This window comes from Macrobrachium rosenbergii, chromosome 12, assembly GCF_040412425.1.
Source record: "Macrobrachium rosenbergii isolate ZJJX-2024 chromosome 12, ASM4041242v1, whole genome shotgun sequence".
In the NCBI taxonomy this organism is placed as follows: Eukaryota; Metazoa; Arthropoda; class Malacostraca; order Decapoda; family Palaemonidae; genus Macrobrachium; species Macrobrachium rosenbergii.
The window spans coordinates 18,695,191-18,713,000 of NC_089752.1; the positions used below are offsets into that span (position 1 = coordinate 18,695,191).

General features: G+C 35.6%; 1 protein-coding gene across 44 annotated transcripts in view; it reads left to right on the forward strand.

Moving 5' to 3' along the window:
* Positions 1–17,810, forward strand: part of RhoGAP19D (Rho GTPase activating protein at 19D) — a 569,022-nt gene that overhangs the window by 373,796 nt on the left and 177,416 nt on the right. For 36 of the 44 annotated variants that reach the window (XR_010854870.1, XR_010854873.1, XR_010854876.1 and 33 more), the window contains 3 exons: positions 2,053–2,235; positions 4,358–4,495; positions 5,864–6,019. Coding sequence is in view for 33 of the 44 variants with exons in the window: in XM_067113644.1 (XP_066969745.1) it covers positions 2,053–2,235; positions 4,358–4,495; positions 5,864–6,019 (477 nt within the window). In the remaining 11 variants the exon portion in view is untranslated. The remainder of the gene's footprint in view (positions 1–2,052; positions 2,236–4,357; positions 4,496–5,863; positions 6,020–17,810) is intronic. The other 8 variants (XR_010854874.1, XM_067113650.1, XM_067113625.1 and 5 more) reach the window with 1 other exon arrangement.

Here is a 17,810-nt window from a genome sequence, read left to right on the forward strand (position 1 = left end):
AATTTTGTAAATGAAACTTTAACTTAAGAAAGATTAGTAACCTGATATGAACTACAGTATACAAGTAGTCAATCCAGGTAATGTAGGTTAAGCCTAGTTTAATGTTAGTTTAGAAGTCAAGAGAAGTGTCAAAATTAAGTTAATTATGTTGTATTCAGCAGTGGAGGTAACTTTTTAAAATATAGCAACCAAGTTGTCGGTAGATAGGAATTGAGAATATAATGTTTAGATATCCAAATTTGTCAGGTTTGCCATTAAATTTAGTTAATTGTTGGAGTAGGTTTTGCTGTGCAGAATCCTTCAGAACAGTTATTCATTTCATAAGCAGTTGTAATATAACCTGAAGAAGTGAATCATAAGAAAGCACGTGTTCAGACAAATTTATGTTAATTAGAAAAATATGTCAGTAAAGGTTCCCCTTTTTTTTATTGTTAGAAAAGTATATAGAGAATGCATGTTAAATAGAAATTATGTTAACAATAACTATAAAGCAGGTTATAAATTGTGCAACTTGTGGGAAGCAATCTTATGGCTTTTGTTATCCACTTTTCTAGTTTTATTTGCCAAAACAGTTATGTTTTAATAATCATTATAATAATTATGAAAGGTATCAGAAGTGCCAACTCAGTCCTCTTAATACAGGATTTTTTTTATGTAATAATATCATTACTCATGGCAAGCATTTGTTTGATTTTGAAATGTGTAGTTTTGCGGCACATGGCTTTATAACATTGTATTGTATAGTTGGGGTTAGCAAATCTTTACCAAGCTTAGTAGTTCTTAGGTCAGAGAGATATTTTGTTTTACTAGAAACTTTTAAAATTTGTTTTGATGACATCTTTGAATACATTGACTAAATCTGTCTGGTAAAAATCTAATTTAGTAGTATTTCTGAAAATTGGGACATAGTCAATAACACCAAAGCTATTCATTCATTTTGCAGAGTAAGGGAATATTTTGTGAAAACTTGAATAATAAATTGATGTTATACTAACCAGACTAGACTATATCAGCTTTGTAAAGGAATTTGTTCCATTCTGCTCTAATCTTTAAAGAAGAATAATATAGAGGTTTGATTAGATTATTTTGTTTGATTTTAAGAGTATGAAAACCTCGATATTTATGGGATTTTATAAAAATAAAAAAAAAAAGCTTGGTAAATATTATACTTTTTGAATATTTACAACATTCTCACACTTGTTAATAGCTACATTTAAACTCTTCACTGCAAATGTGACACTAATTGCTGAGTGTTATAATAATTCATATGAAAATTTTATTCTAGAGATAAATTTATTTTGGTTACTTTTAATGTTTTAAGGAGAGTAGTGATTCTGAATTTAGAGTAATTTGATTGGCTTTATGTAATGGCATTTGATTTTTGTCATGAATTAGCTCTGTCAACCCCAGTTTTATAAGAAATATTACTGTTGTACTTGGTTGTATAATCAGCTAGTAATTGATCTTAATACATTATTGCAATTGTGCTGCGAAGATTTATATATTTTCATGAAGGATTTGAAGTCAAGGTCATAAAGTATTTTTATACAATAGTAGATTTCAGAACTTTTCATAATGACAGTGAAAATGTGTGTCCTGTGCTATATTAAATTTTAAACTATTTTGTGAAAGTAAATCCTTGCTGAATTGTACACTATTATTAGATCAGTATCTAACAAGTTATAAGTCTTTCACGGCGGGTTATGGTTGTTGAGGTTACTAAATTTTCTTTCATAAATGAAGAATTAATGCATTTGATTGCAGTTGCTTATTGAAATGGATACAGAGTACTTTACTAAGTTTTTGCTTTGAATTGATTATTTGCTTTGAAAGCCAGCATTTCTTTAAAGACTAGCGAAGGGGTTGACAGCAGCTGTAGTAGGGGCTGACAGCAGCTGTAGTTAACAAATTGTAAGTGTAGATGTGATTAATTGGTGTAGTTAATTTGTTGTTGTTAGTAATTTTTGTTGGTGTCCCAGTCCTTTGTAAAAGTACTGGAAATGCTTATTGTTTGTCCCATAGCAGTATCTTTTCTTGTGTTCCCATGCTTAGGTTTTGAATTTGAATTCGGTACTCACTACACTAACTCCCCGAGACAACGTAAAAGTGCAGAGTTAGCACGGTGTGAGCGCATTTCTTATGAGTTATCTCCATCGCCACCTAAAGTGTTTAGGTCTTTGTCTGATGGTGGCAGTGTCTTCCCTGTAAGCAGACATCTCTATTCACCTATACCAGGTATGTAAAGCAGTCAGTAGCAATGTCATGTAAATGAAGTAGCTGCTATGTATAAAATGAGAGAAAAAGAATTTTAGACATTTGATTGTCCTCATAAGGACATATGACATGAATGCTGGATTGATTATTTTTTGAACTGTCTTGTGTAGACAGTTTTCTCATTTTTATTTTTGTGATTAAATTCTCAAACATTCATTTTCTTTGTAAGATCAGTTTTTCTACTCTAAGGATAGGAACTTCATGAATTACGGACAACCTAATTTTTTGTTATCTTATCTTTCAAGTTAGAAGCACGCTAGCTGATCTCAGTAAAGAATGAAGAGAAACTTTGTATTTCTTTGTCTAATTCAGCTATGACTTGCATACACAATATGAAAGCATTTTGCAGAGACACTGGTCTTCAATTTGCTTTGAAAACTATTGGTGTTTTCATTGCTCAGTAAAAAGTGATTTTCTAGCTTTGCTAGTGACCAAGTTAAAAATATAAACTAAATATTTTATATGCATTCCTTTCAGATCTATGGCTCAAGAAATATTTTTAACCCATATTTTCCTAAAATTTTTAGCATCTCTTGTGAGAAAGGTAATCTGCAATCTGATTAGTAATCTCGTCTGTGTAAAAGCTAGGAATTTATATTCTTTGAACCTGTGCACTAATTGTTGAGTGCTCCGTGTGCTAGGCAAGAACTGTATATTGTAAGCTCTTCTTGTTTTACCTTGTGAGTAAAAAAAGGGGTATTGATTGGCCTTTCCCTTAGTGTGAATGATGTTAACGTATAGGACCATAAATGTTGAAACTGTAAACAGTTTTTTGAAAGCACAATGCTCTTGAGTACTGTATTATACTATAACAAACTGTGGTTTTGTTCTTTGATTTTCTTATTTAGTAAAATTAAGTGGGTAAGTTTATGATAGGAATTACATAAATTACATATATACATTATGTACATGATTAGTTCATTTATCACTCCACGTAAGATGTAATCATGGATTCTTTGAATTTTCTGATTGCATAATTTTTTGTATAAGATATACAGTACTTTACAATGTATTGTACTGGTAAATTGTCTGTAGCACACATTGAGAGAAATTCTGTTTAAAATCTATCCAAAATGAAAAAGACATTGGATTTGTACCCTACTTCTGACATAGAAAGCATCCATGATTAGTTCAGAGTGTTTGGTTTAAAAATGTTAAACTTCTAAATATATTTTAGTTTTACTTCTAAACCTTTCCAGCATTTCTTTATTTGAGATTTGTTACATATGAACACCATATAAAGGGTTACCGCTTTCTTTGTATTTTGTATGGTGCTGTGGAAAGTACTAAGGATCTTTGGTGTGTCCTTTTGGACTCTGCCCCATTGATTTCTGTCTTAATTCACAAAGCTTTCTTAATCTCTTTAACTTGACTGTGGATAATTTTTTATTTTCATTTAAGAGCAAATCTTTTAGGCAAGCTGTATGAAATTCTAGGATTTTGACTTTCTCATACTTCCTTTTAATAATAATAAACAAGAATAACTTATAAAGAAAGCTGGTATTATAGCAACCGTGCATTTTCTTGTGCAATGAGTAACATTTTAATTTCCCATAGCCATAAATGTTTTTGTGTATGGAAAGCTTAGAAATATCTAAATTTTATGGTAATACAATTTTGACATATATGCTAAATGTCTATTGTCATCATCATAAGTTTTTGACTTTTTAATCTTTTATCTTATGGTCACATTTCTTCTATTAGCTAAAGTGTCCTTACATTGCTAACTTTCCAGTTGTGCCCTGAGAATTTAGTCACAAGACATTTTTCATTTATATTAGCAGTTGGTAATGTTTTTTGATAATAATGTTGATTAGAGAACAGTCCAACCCAAGACCTGAAAGAAACCTAGGTCCTTTTGTGGATATTACTTATGGAATATTTTTTCTTTACTTAGGTAAAACTTTTATAGTGATATCTAAGCCAGTTGAACATTTCCCTTAGATTATAAAAAACTTGCGTGACTTATTGAATATTAAGCTCATTATTGTGTATACTTTTTATGACAGGGATTTAATGTTGTATAAGCAGTACATCTGTTATTTGTAACATTTAAATATATGCTGTGATATATCTGTTTCAGGAGATGTGGCTTCACATTCTTCCAGTATGTCAAATGCTTCAAATGGACCAAGGGTTTCCATGAATCGCACTATTCCAGTGGGTGGCCCTCATATACACTGTGAACCCCCTAAACAATACAGACCTCAGAGTGATTCAGGTTAGTATGATATGATCTTGTTGTTTCTCCATGTTTTGAACTCAACTTTTTCCATGGGTAGTTTGTTATTTTGAAATAATAATCAACAACTTTTGTTTTTTTTTAAAGCATGCTGTTTAAAGTACAGTATATGTTTATGCTCACTCCCCTACTGATAAAATCTCACTTTGTATACAGTAATATGACGACTACAGGTATACATATTGTATTGCACACCTAGCCCAGATGGTAATTGCTGTAGTAAGTTATAGTGTCCTTTTTAGGACCTTATCATACATTTATGATTATTTTCCATTTTGAAATGTTCAATTATAGTATTGAAATTCAAGTTGATGATGCCAAATGCCATCTTAAAGTGATGTTAAAACAGAGAAAAAATAACACATTGTGATAGATATTGAATGAAACTGTATGGTATATTTTCTATCTTATATTGTAGATATCTTTATGTAAGCCGTATGGCATGAAGGAAATTTATTAGTATTCTAATTTATTGGCCACAGCATAGCTTCTCATTAGTAGCTAATGTCATTCAGATTTTGATATTACTTGAGCACTATTACTCATATTTGAAAGTTGTTTTGTACAGTTATCAAGAGTGCATGATTTTCCATGAATGGGTTACTGTATACAGTATAATGATGGTTTGGGAAGGCTGATGGAAATGAAATGGTGATATTTTTCTCTAGCAATGACTTTAAAGGTTTTTAGGTTAGTAGCTTTGTATCCACCTACCAAATGTTTGGCAGTTCTTTGCACATTTTATTTTGAAATATCTTTAATTTAAATTTTGAAACATTAGTGCAATATGTCGGGAAAGTGGAGAAGAAAAAATGTTGATTAGCATGCGTGAAGTCCTGTACAATATATTTGAAATTTTTAGGATCACCCAAAGATATTGCTTTGATTTGACCAGTACTTCTTCAGGTACTCAGATTAATATTATTATTGCTCAGAAGGTGAAACCTATTCAAATGGAACAAGGCCGCAGGTGCCATTGACTTGAAATTCAAGCTCCCAAAGGATATGGTGTTCATTAAGAAATAAGAGGAGGTAAAAGGAAACATAGAAAGAAGAAATCCAACTTATTAAAAAAGAAAAATGAATTAAAGTAATAAATAGATCAAAATGTATTAAAATGCAAGGAGAGTACTATTACGTTGGTAATGCATTACATCTTTGCTTGAACTTTAGATGTCATTCTATGTAGTAATTGTTAATCTATGTAATTTTAGGCAGTACTAGACAGTAATACTGTGCCATTATAATTTAAGGTAAATTGAATAAGAGGATTTTGTAGGGGAAAGGACAAATTTATTGTGTACTTTGCAGGCCGCTAATACTCTTGCTTTGTTATATTGTATACAGAAGTCTTGGAAAGAGAGCGGTCAAATTCAGTCTGCTCTCAAGTTTCTATGTCAAGCCTCTGGTCTACACAATCCATGGATGAATCTGGCCATGCACGAACTAAAACTGTCGCCCGCCAGAATTCTTACCTAAGTGCCCTTCGGTCTCCCTTACCTGGTGAGTACTGTATAAGAAAGTATAATGTTTGAATTTTTTTTATACAGTAATATGTAGGTGGTATAAGACTTCCCTGAGCTGTACTGGTATTCTAGTTAAATCTAAAGTAGGCCATTTAATACAGCAGTTGGTTTTGAAACTTGGGCATAATGATGGTAGAAGATTGTCTTGCAATGTTTCATCATTATGTACTTCCATAAAGTTTTTGATTGGATTCTTAAATACTATTTTGTTTAGCTTTGAAATGAATGACAGTATAGTACAGTAGTTGCCGATGTTTTGAAGTGAATATTTAGGATATTATAGATTTGATAGTATGTCTTCTCTGTTTCATACATTGGGGCCTAGATTCATGCTAAATTTAAACTATTCTAGCTCCTTAGTGTGACAAGAAATATCACAATGAGAACTTTATTTTGTAGTAGATGTTTCATCATCCCAAATGATCACTGAGTTTTTCTTCATTAGAATACAGGTACTGCAGTGAGTAGCCTCTCAGATTTGTATTGATTGAACACTAGTGTTCAATCGTATTTGTTCTTTTTTAGTTAATTTTTGTTTTATATTCATTTAAGTTGTACCGTTCACTTGTAATGATGTTATAGTATTTCGTTTTTAGAACCATAGAATCAGGGAAGTTGCATACTATAGTGAAATTTTATGTAGAATTTTTAGTTTATATAAATAGTCTGAAAATACTTGTAGAGTTTTTAGTTTATCCATAGATGTTAGGTCATGATCCATATTTGCAATGCCATTGCTATACTGCACTGCACTGCACATGTCTGCCGAATGCACTGCTTACAGCACCTTTTGTGAAAAAATTTCCTTTTGGTGGTGTTTTATATATTATTATGTGTCAGGCTTCCTCGCTTTTGCTTTTCATGCATTGCTGACTGGCTTTAATAGCTGTTTCGTTCATTTTTCCCTATCTTAATTTTCATTTGGTAAGTAGAGTTAATGTTACCTTTGGTGCTTTTTTTTTTATGAGCTAATTGTTTGTGTTAAAATGAGTTACCACTTTGCTCTGATTTTATTAAAAGTGTTCAAGTATACTGTCTCATCATTTTTATGTTATTGTATTTGCTGATTCAAACCTTTGTTGTGCAGTTTTTATAAACCTAAGATGGTGTCACAGAAGTTTCATATATGTGGTGTTTAAAATTATAGTTCAATACTTAAGTTGTTAAATGCTGCATACAAAATATGTGATATGTAATTGTGGCATTGCCTTTGCCTTTTTTCGTTGTGCATTCAGTTTGTTTTGGTAAATATTTAAGAAGTTCTGTAAGTTATTGTCCTATGGTCCTGATTTCTGCACACACAAGGGGGTAAAGGAACCTTGTGGTATGTATGTATATTGTAATTGTTGTATTTTTTATATTAAAACGTGGTATAAAAAAAGTGTTTTTATACTGGAATGTGGTGTAAAAGAAGAGTGTAAGGGAAAATGTATTTAATGCAGGATTTTATACTGCATCCACTCTGAATTTTACATTTGCAAGAAGCAATGATGTCATGAATCCTTTCGTAATTTATACTGTGACACATTTCTTGTCTGCCGTTAGCATTTTTGGAAACTTTTAATGCATAAATTTCTCACTTCGTCTTTAAAATTTCTCTTTTTTACCTAAATGAGAACTGAGAATTTTGTGATTGCCTGATGATAACAAGATTGTGGATCAGATGTAATAAGAAAATCTTGGAATGCATCGCATGCTACACGGTATGTTATTAAATCAAGGTAAATAAAGGAAAAGATTGGGGTACAGTGGCAAAATTTGACCTGACTTTGGGAGATGCAGGACGCCACTAAACTTTACCCAAACTTGCTTATAATTTTTTTGTTCAATGAAGTTTGTGTATGTATACTGTATATAGATATATGTTAATTAAAGATACAGACATAAGGGTTCAAGAAGCAAAAAAAGTAATTGGGCATAATAGTGAATTGTTTGAAATCAAAACGATTAAATGCATTGTAATCTTGCAATACAATAAATATTTGACTTGTGGGATAACTTGATTGAAAAGGAGGGAGTAGAAGTTATGTTCCATTTTTTTTTTTTTTTTTTTATAATTTTCAAGTCAGAAGGAAGAGGTATGGTGGGAAATTAGGAAAAGAGACTTGTTAAAACCTTGTGTAAAAAAATGTTACGGAACTTTCGTGAAAGGCCGCAGCTATGATTACGGACCCATACCCCAACAATAAAATTTTATTGATACGGTCCACAGTCCCGTACACTCTGATCTAGCTTTTATTGGTATGGTTCATGCACAAATATACTTTTGTGATACCAAAAAGAGCACAGTCAGTATGTTAATTTTTGATGTCTGAGCAGTTTTAAGAAGTCAGTCTCGACTACAAGCGTTCAACACCAATTACTCAAGTCGAAAGACAATAGAGAAAGCGACCTTATCTGTAATTAGTGTGTAACGAATATGTCTCTTTTGCCTTTACCTAAAATTATTGGACAAAAAGTTGCCTTCTATTATATCTCTTACCCCAAATCTGATTGTAAAGACTGTTAATATCTGGCACCATGGTTCAATTAGCCCATTGTGTGCTCTGAAAATTTTCATGCTTCTCATCATCCTTTGCATTCAGGTCTTCCCAGATTCTGCCATCCACGCAGTAGAAGTTGTGTGGTTGATTCCAACAGTATTGCCTTTTCTTTTGTGAGGGTAAATACCAGTCAGTTTTCTAGAGGTTATACACCAATTGTTATAAAATTAACAGAGGTTCAGAGGTTCAAATCCTTTTTTGTTGAGCCTTTCAAAGTTTATTGTTTTTATACTAATTGTTACTCTATCTTATAATGTTTATGACTCGTGCGTACTTTATTCCTTACTTCTGTATTTCCTTTTTCCGTACTGGACTGCTTTTCATGTTGGAGCCTCCTGAGCTTGTAGCATTCTGCTTTCCCAACTACGGCAGCAGATCGGCTATTAATAATTTCAGTAATGATAATGATAGATTTTTAAAAATTTTCATCAGGACTGTATTTTTAATTTTTGTGACATTATATCTGGTGGATGGCAATGTTCCCCTAGTTTTGTTTGCCTTTTTCTCAAACAACTTAAGGGAGCGGAAATGGTTTTATATAGTGTTTGGTATTTACTACAAAAGTTATCATTTTCACAGAATCAGGCAAATTACACTTCTGGCCAGGCTTGGGCTGTTTTGTTCATGTTTCCCAAGTTTTGAAAAACAGGAATGATGCTAAATTCGTGTTTCGTAGATTGAGAACGACCACAGCATAACTGGTCAAGTTATTTTGTATAATTATAAGAACCCGCAAATAGAACACCCCTCCACATTTCCGACAATTGAGAAATTGTTTATTGTACTGGGTACGCTACATAAGTATGAATTGAGTGAAAGAATTTGAATACATATAAATACATGGTTCAGGTACCACCAAAGCTCCATTCGTATGTGTGCTATCATCATTGTTGGGAACACTGAAACTGTTATTCTTAAATATGCACCACATTAACCAGTTGAGCGTATTCATGTAGTTTGTGCGTGATAAAGGAATGTACTGTACTGTACGTTATTTTGGCTAGCTTCGTCACTCTCTCTCTCTCTCTCTCTCTCTCTCTCTCTCTCTCTCTCTCTCTCTCTCTCTCTCTCTCTCTCATTTTCCAATATTTTTTTTGCCGCCAAAGTTCTTTCCCTTGGCCCACTTTTCCCCTCGCATTCTTTGGTTATCTGCCATTTTCTCCTTTTAACGTTTATTTGCTCGGACCTCCAGTGTGACCCCTCTCAATTTATCAGTCGATTAAATTCACTTTTTCGTTCGGCGAAATGACGCTCTCTCTCTCTCTCTCTCTCTCTCTCTCTCTCTCTCTCTCTCTCTCTCTCTCTCTCTGATTTTTAATGCACAAGAAGGAATAAACACTTCAATTTTTTCTTAGTCTTCATGTGATTTGTTTATCCTGATGAGAGGCTTCCTTGCTTCCTCATCAATTTACCGTACGTCATGTACTTCCTTTTTCGACAACGTTCCCTCTTTTGTTTGTCGTTCCTCCTTTTTCGAGTTGTCTTCGTGGAACGGGAAGATAGATATCCCTGGGCACTTAGGCCCCTTTGACCCGTGCGGTTGCAGGTGTTGACGGCTGAACTCCAAATTTAGGGAAATTGGTGCCGATGAGTTGCTGTGCCGTTTGCTGGTGGGGAAAGTCGTGATCATTAAAGGGGGAATAAGGTGCTGGGATTGAAACTGGGGTTAGAGAGAGAGAGAGAGAGAGAGAGAGAGAGAGAGAGAGAGAGAAGAGAGAGAGAGAATGTTGTTCACTGCATGGTCTGTCCCTAGTCTCGTATATTAGAATACTATGTATGTATATGCGTAAAATGAATGCCCACACTAAAATTTTGTTTTCTTATTTAAATCATATCTACTCGATATCTGTGCCACGTTGAGTTTGTGTATTCATGTAAATTACATCTTCCCCAAAGATCGGTGCACGTGTCTTCAAGTAGCTACCGTTTTAAATTTCCAAGTTGCCCAGGGAACTGGATTAACGAGCGGCGTGGGAGGTTGAACGAACTTGCTCTTGTATGGGTAACCCCTGACTGCTTTTGTACTTCTGAATGCTCTTGTGCCTCTGAAGCATGTGGAAAATACAAACACTATTTATTTTGTACTGATATTTTAGTGATGTCTTTACTTCTAGTCATATAGGAAAACAGTTTTAGCTTTTGACTTTTCCCCAGACGGCTCGTTCATTTATAAAAATTTATTTTGTGGCGCAGTAATTATTTTAATATTTTAAGATATGGGGGAAAGATGAAGTCAGGGTTCTGTGACGCAATTTTCATTTTGGGGGTTACAGGTAGTTGTACTGCCCCGGGCGGGATATTGAAAGTAGTGAACAAACGGGTTGTGTCGTAAACAGTTTGATTCGTCGACCGGTTGTTCGCTCAAATGATGTGAATTAAGTGTTGTTTTTGATTGTCTGTTTTCATAGAAATTGTTTTATAGTTTAGTGCTCTCTCTCTCTCTCTCTCTCTCTCTCTCTCTCTCTCTCTCTCTCTCTCTCTCTCTCTCTCTCTCTCTCTCTCTCTCTCTCTCTCCGTCAGAATTGTAATGGTGAAGGTGTTTCCCTGAATAATCAAGTATTTTTTCCAACTTCAATAGAGATGTATTTTCGGCCGGTCAAACGTAATGAGTAACTGAACGAATACAGATAAAGTAAAATCGAGAGGAGAAAATGGGGGAACTGGTAAAAAAATTGACTCATGTTCAGTCTTTATCTATTATATTTCTTGACGATTTTTCACTGGTATTTATTATGGAGATAATTCCCTTTTTCGAGATAGGTGAAAGTCGGGATAATCCTTAAATGTCTGGTCCTATAAAGGAAGTTGCATACTCTTGTATATTTCTTCCTTGTTCTGTTTGAGCATTTCTTTACAAAGAAATGTCAAGGTATGAAATACACACAGGAAAAGGTTACCGTTGATTTATTAATTTTTGTATATTCCTCTGCTTCTGCCGAATTTCGAATGAAATACGTTAGTCTTACTAAGACCTTCTATAGCAGAGTTGAAGCTCCACCATTCTGTCGAAAATTTGTAGTTTCGCTTTGGTCTAGCGTGGTACTTAGTCGGGATCTTCATTACCTTCCCCCACCTTCTCTCTCTCTCTCTCTCTCTCTCGTGCGCACGCGCGCCACACTTCATTTTGTGTGTATATATATACACAGTAGGGTGTGTACAGTATATGTATTTATTTTGGCCTCGTTAGAATTTGGAGGTTCTGTGTTAATGGAAATTTCACTAGTACAATTTTCATACTTAGTAAACCGTTATTCTTTCCCCTCAAGAAATCCTTAATGCCAGGTCTTATTACGTGCGGATTTCCTGATGGGGCTGGTGGGGAGGGAGTCGCGTTGCTGACAGAGGATCTCTCCCCCTCCCTCTCCCCTCCAAACCCTACTGTTGTCCTGAATTACTGAAAATTGGTGTTGGTTAGCTTTGTGCCTCGATGTTTTTCCAGTACCTTAATTAGTTCCACTTTCGTTAACCTTCGGGGCACGTTTCTGTTGTTGGAAAGGAAGCGAGCGCGATTCGGCTCGTGTATTACGGCCCGTTTGACGGAAAGAGACGATTTCGTGCAGGGAGTGAGAGGTACCACCCTACCCTCCCTCTATGCTCTCTTGTTGCTCATTATTCTCTCATGTGATTATGAATATTGTTTATAGGCAGCGGTTTTAGGTGTCAGCCACGTTTTCCTCGTAAATTTTTAGATACAACACTGCCTGAGAGAATCAGGCTTCCTGACATTGTGGTTTATTCCCACTTAAAGAACCTGTATGTTAGCTGGAAGATTTTCCAGTGGTTTTTTTATTTCTTAGATATTTTTATAATACACTCGTTTATCTGAATAGTGTTGAACGTTGACGAAGTAACCGTATATGCCGTTTTTTTCTTTCCGTTTTAATATTGCAGGAGATAACTGAGACCACTCCTGGGCTGGCTATAATGTTATAAAAGTTTCGTTATTTGATGTAGCTAGGATAGGACTTGGTTTTCTTTTAAACTTTAAAGGAATATGGTGTTGTATGGTGAATGTACTTTCGTTTATTTTTTCCTTATTTGTACCATTATCCTCATACAGTATCAGACTATGAGTGAAGGATAGAATATATTTAGGTAATATGTTTGTCATTGATTCGTAACGCTGATCTGATGCGTCCGGTTACCTTGAGTTTAGTGATTTTTGTCCCCCCTACTTCTTATAGCTGAAAGTAAGTGGTTCTCGAAACGACCAGGTTCAGCTTTGCGAAAGTTAATTGCTTCCCTGATTTTCTTTGCTACCCCCTTCTCTCTCTCTCTCTCTCTGCCATGAATGCGTTAATTTTTCAACGAGCCACATTTGAAGACATTATAGAGGGAAAAAGAAAGTGGGCCAGTAGCAGTGCTCAGAGGCGTAGGATGGCTTGTCTGTGTTTGTGTCTCTGACGATGTTTGTAATTACCGACGAATGGGTCAGAGGGCACTGACGACATTTTTTTTTTTTTCATCTTGTCTACATTGTTGTGTTGTTGTTTTCGTGTGCTTGTGCTGCTGTGTTTTTCTCGGAAGACGTGTGCTGGAATTAAGAACACGGGTTGTTTTTCTTTGGTGGTTCCGGTTCACTTTGATTCTGTGGTGTGTATTTTTACGGGATGCTCATAGGAGCAAGAGCTCACGCTAGTATGTGGCCAGCTAACTTGGTAACAGTAACTATTTGTTTTGCTTCAACTGCATTGTTGTTTGTGCCATTGTTTGCTCAACCCATTTCAAGTGTAGAATGAGGTTAAATAGAAAATTCTCTCTCGCTCTCTCTCCCCCCTCACACACACATACACATACACACACACACATATATGCGCGTGCACATGCGTTTGGTTTCACTGATACCATAGTAACGGCAGACAACAGATGGAGAGGACGGATAGGACCTTGAGGGAATGCTCTTGGTAACAGCGTTGTTATTCCGTCATTAGCTAATTATCCGCTCATTTCAGAATTTCATGTTCAGCAGAAATTACCTGTCTTGAAAGTTAATCTGTCATTTGCCTCAATTTTAATATTTTCGTGATGTAGTTTTAATTTCCTATTGATTTACTGCTTTTTGACAGAAGGGAAATTGTGTTCTACTGAAAACACCTAAAAACTTATTTAGTTTTCACTTCCAGCAAAAACATGCTTACAATGAATAAATTAGTTTCACGCAAAAATGAAATGGCGAAACAAAAGAAAGTCCCCCATTGTTTGTTTTCTCCTCGATTGCATTGTTTATTTTTGTCATATTCACTGGTACACCATGTGGAGGCGAGCGCATACCTTGGGGGCTGCCTTCGTAATTGTGCCCGTCTCTAAACAGTGCCCTTGAGGGAATAACCCTGCCCTAGGGAAAGATCCGGTGGTCGCTCGCTGCTTGACGTTATTAGAAAGTTGGAAGGACTCTCTCTCTCTCTCTCTCTCTCTCTCTCTCTCTCTCTCTCTCTCTCTCTCTCTCTCTCTCTCTCATACAAATGCGTTGTTGTTTGCAGGACCATTTTGTCTTTTGTTCAGCCATATCCTAAGATAAGGGTTGAATTTACATAGTTATTCTTTTATAACGGAGTAATGCTGGTTTTATATATATACATGTATATATATATACATACACCGTATATCAATCTATCTATCTGTATATAAGTACACACACATATATACAATATACATATATGTATATATATGTATATATATATTATGTATATATATATTTTCATTCCTTGTTCAAGATGACATTCACATTTCTTCCCTTCATCAAAATGACTCGGAGTACTATGACAAGCCTGGATACGTTTACCCGAAAAGAATCAAGTCATGACCTTTATTTTACTCAAGGTCTTCTCTTTGTCTGTTCCTGACCTTTAAACTCGGCTGTCAAAAGTAAATTGCCTTCCTTGCGTTCAGATCTGTTTTCCCATATTCTCCTTGGCTGTGAGAATCGGATATTTGTGAGGGAGCTTTGAGAAATTCTTTCAACCATCCTTTTTTCTGTCTCATTATTTTTTTCGACTTTAAACGCTCTTTGTAGTTTGTTGTAGTCATACTCGTGTAGACTTTTTACATTTAGAATTTGGTTACTACTACTACTACTACTACTACTACTACTACTATCGTCATCATAGTTCAAGCGAAGATGCATTGCATTACTACCCTAACACTATTCTCCTTGCATTTTAATACATTTTTATCTTTATTAATTTAAATATATATTTTTTCTTTTTAAATAAGTATTTCTTCTTTCTGTATATCCGTTTACCTGCTCTTAGTTCTTCCTGATGAACACCATTATATTCTTTGGAAGCTTGAATTTCAAGTCAGTGGCCCCTGTGGGGTTGTTTCATGTGAATAGGGTTCATCTTCTGAATAATAATAAATAATATGGTAATGCTCTAGGATATATTTGCGATTTCTCATCTACAGTATTCATGACACCTAATAAACGTTTCCTCATTTTGGACTCGAGTTTTTTTCTTTTTGGTTGCTATTAATACCAGTAATAGTAGTAATAGCATAATTTTTATTAATGAAAACTTGAAATGTGTTTTATTGCGGTTTTGGAAAAAGCTCACTCTTTTTTTTTTTTTTTTTTTTTTTTTTAAGCTCTGTGAGTGTTCATTTCACATTCGTCCAAACATAGACACGTGACTCTTCATTATTTCTGTTGCTTATCCGAGAGTAAGCTTTTTAATTCACATGATCGGTGATTATGAAGTTGAGCCTTTAGTTTAAAGAGAGAGAGAGAGAGAGAGAGAGAGAGAGAGAGAGAGAGAGAGAGAGAGAGAGAGAGAGAGTTTGTGCGTTGTAAATATCACTCTTTACGTTCTTATACTCGTTTGAAAGACAAAATCAGTAATATTCTCAATGTCTTATTTTGCCTAGATTTATAAATAACCTTTTAGCGCTTGAAAAAGGTTGCTGATGTAATGGGAAGACCGGACTCATATTGTTAAATGTGACTTTTTTTTGTTTTGTTTTGTTCTTTTACTACAGAGACCCAATCGCGAAGAATCGTAGTCAGTACACATTGGCTGTGTTTTAGCTTCATTGCCTTTTTTCATATGTCGTCACATATCTTTATAAGGTGCTAAAATTTGCGCCGTACCTGACTAGCACCTTCGGGTACAGGGAACTGGTGTTCTTGTGTTTTCGCGTTCCATGTGAGAAAATTATGGTGCTAAGGAAGCTGACGGCCGAATTGCTCTTATCTTGGTAAGCCTCGCGGATGTATAGATGATATAGCAATACTTTTAAAGAAATCATAATGGAATTTTCTTGACAAGGTCTCTCTCTTTCTTTCTCTCTCCCTCTCTCTTTCTTGGTTGTGTTATAGGTTTTCAGTGTACACTGTGTGTGCATGCCTTTACGTCACTGTTATTTGTTTTCTTGAAATATGTTGAAACTTTGTCCACCGAAATTTGTTGGTGTTGTCAGTCCTCCTGTCTTGAAACTTATTTTAATTAGTATGTTAGTATTTCTCCCGTACTGTATTTTTATCACGAAGCCTTGTTAAACGTTAGCAGCCACATAAGAAAGAAATAAAACTTCTATTTAGAACCCAAATCAGGAGCATTGAAATAGTTATTTCCATCTGACCATTTAAGTTTCTTCGTCTACCAAGATGGATATCGCATTGTATTGTTACGAAGGCTCACAAGTTGCGGTTGCTCTTTGCGGACAGCCTGAATGCCCGCTAAAGGGCCGGGCTACCCAGTGAAATTCGAAATTTATTGTAGCATACTGGAAGGTTTTGCGCTGCTCATTCTTTGACTGCCCACTCTCTCATTTGTGAGTTGAATTTAATGCCTTCCGAGGATGGTTACAACCACGGAATGTCGTTTTATTAGGCTGACTAGATAAAGTGGCTCACGCTGCAAAAAATAAATGAAAAAATGGAAAATATTTGTGGTCTCGGACCAAAAGTCCATGAATTATAAGGAAATGTCATATCTGATAGGCCCTGCTCTGTGAGCTTTTGAATACCGGGTAATGTTTCCTAAATTTGGAACAACATTGCAGTTTTTCCCTCTACCAGACGTTGCTCTATAAATAATCATCCATGAAAATAGTCGTGAAGTGACCATAAAACGCCAACGTATCGTCAGTGAGCGACACCTATTGCCTGTGCGTCAGGCTGCACTAGTTACCTCGAAATCAGCGATGACAGGACGAGCAGACGAGACCACCTTATTCAGGAGCCTCTGCCTCGGTACATGTCCATTTTGGGGTATCCTTAACTGATAAAGACGACCGCCAGAAGCTGGGGGAAAAAAGAATGTGGCGTACCCATGTGTCCCAGCCGATTCGCTTACAAGGCCGTCGACAGGTCTAGCAGCCCTCTACAGGAATCTACTACTACCACCAAGACATAAAGGTCTGGCCTACCACTATCCCCACCTACGCATTCTCGCCGAAGGGCAGATTGATGTGCCAGTCGGCCGTCCTCTTGTGATACAGAGGCGTCCGCGTTGAGCTGTTTTGACTTGACATGCTTATATACCCAAGGCCGATGCAGATACCCATTTCTTCCTTTCGTCTTTCTTTTAAGATTTATTGGCAACCAAATTCGGATGTATTTATTACATTTTCGTGAAGAAATTTAATTGGAATAACAAAGTAACTTTGACAATTAAATACAGAACGAAACTCCTCTGGAATGTTCTTGAGTACAAGAAAGTAATTTTCTCCCCTTTTCTCATTTAGCATTTTCAGCTGTCATCCCACGCAATGTTACATGTCGATAATACGAAGACTTAATCCTTCTAACGCTTAGTTTTTTTACCATGCCGCTGACAGTAAGCGCAAGTTAATGCAATTGGCGACTGAATAAGTGTCAGCCGATTACACATTTTGTAACGGCAATGAGGCTTAAGGAAGCAGACATCACCTTGCGGTGGGTGGGGGTTTTTGGGGACGGGGGTGCAAGTTTATTTTTAAGGAGGTTCTTTCACTACGGCTCAGGTCACTCGTCGCTAATTTGCGCAGGCCGTAAATGGCCCAGAGGGCCGCCTTGAGACCTCTTAGCCGCCGCCCTAAAGAAAGGCATTGTTGTGCTTGTCATTTTAATCTGACAGCGCCCTAACGGTAAAGCACGTCTGCCTTTCGTGGGTTTTGTAAAGGAGAAATGATGATACGGGCAAGATCTCGTGTGCAGATATATCGTGAGGTCTTAGACTTCCTGGTGGAAGAAGAGGGAAAAAGACCTTCTATCTAGTCTAGACGCCTTCGTTCGAGTTAATTTTT